The sequence below is a fragment of the Perkinsus marinus genome, assembly GCF_000006405.1.
Source record: "Perkinsus marinus ATCC 50983 genomic scaffold scf_1104296945026, whole genome shotgun sequence".
Classification (NCBI taxonomy): domain Eukaryota; phylum Perkinsozoa; order Perkinsida; family Perkinsidae; genus Perkinsus; species Perkinsus marinus.
This window is the reverse complement of record NW_003211248.1, coordinates 1-1,102: the sequence shown is the minus strand read 5'-3', so window position 1 is coordinate 1,102 and position 1,102 is coordinate 1. Positions and strand designations below refer to the sequence as shown.

At 60.6% G+C, this 1,102-nt stretch overlaps 1 protein-coding gene across 1 annotated transcript; it reads left to right on the top strand.

The window, feature by feature from the left end:
* Positions 1 to 41: 41 nt before the first annotated feature.
* On the top strand, positions 42 to 1,082 carry Pmar_PMAR015132 (spliceosome-associated protein, putative; the record flags this gene model as incomplete). Its single annotated transcript, XM_002779921.1, has 1 exon — positions 42 to 1,082. A coding segment is annotated over one exon (1,041 nt), but the record flags the coding sequence as incomplete, so codon positions are not given.
* Positions 1,083 to 1,102: the final 20 nt, after the last annotated feature.

The following is a 1,102-nucleotide window of genomic DNA, read 5'->3' as shown; positions in this document are numbered from 1 at the left end:
AGCTGGCGGTTTCTCCAGTATCGTCGCCGGTTCTACTACAGGAGCCCTCGGTACCACTACCACTACCGGAGCCATCGCTTCGACTACCAGTTCAGAAGCCATCGCTTCGACTACCACTACTGGAGCCATCACTTCGACCACCACCACTGGGGCCATCACTTCGACCACCACCACTGGAGCCATCACTTCGACCACCACCACTGGGGCCATCACTTCGACCACCACCACTGGAGCCATCACTTCGACCACCACCACTGGGGCTATCACTTCGACCACCACCACTGGGGCCATCGCTTCGACTACCACCACTGGGGCCATCGCTTCGACTACCACCACTGGGGCCATCGCGTCGAGTGCCTCTACTGGGGCCATCTCGTCGAGTACCTCTACTGAGGCCATCGCTTCGACCACCACCACTGGGGCCATCGCATCGAGTACCTCTACTGGGGCTCTCGCTTCGACTACCAGTACAGAAGCTATCACTTCGACTACCACCACTGGAGCCATCACTTCGACCACCACCACTGGGGCCATCGCTTCGACTACCACCACTGGGGCCATCTCGTCGAGTGCCTCTACTGGGGCCATCTCGTCGAGTACCTCTACTGGGGCCATCGCTTCGACCACCACCACTGGGGCCATCGCATCGAGTACCTCTACTGGGGCTCTCGCTTCGACTACCAGTACAGAAGCTATCGCTTCGACTACCACTACTGGGGCCATCACTTCGACCACCACCACTGGGGCCATCGCTTCGACCACCACCACTGGGCCCATCGCTTCGACTACCACCACTGGGGCCATCGCGTCGAGTGCCTCTACTGGGGCCATCTCGTCGAGTACCTCTACTGGGGCCATCGCTTCGACCACCACCACTGGGGCCATCTCGTCGAGTACCTCTACTGGGGCCATCTCGTCGAGTACCTCTACTGGGGCCATTGCCTCGAGTACCTCTACTGGGGCCATCGCGTCGAGTACCTCTACTGGGGCCATCGCGTCGAGTACCTCTACTGGGGCCATCGCATCGACTACCACCACTAGGGCCGTCGCATCGAGTACCTCTACTGGGGCCATCGCGTCGAGTACCTCTACTGGGGCCATC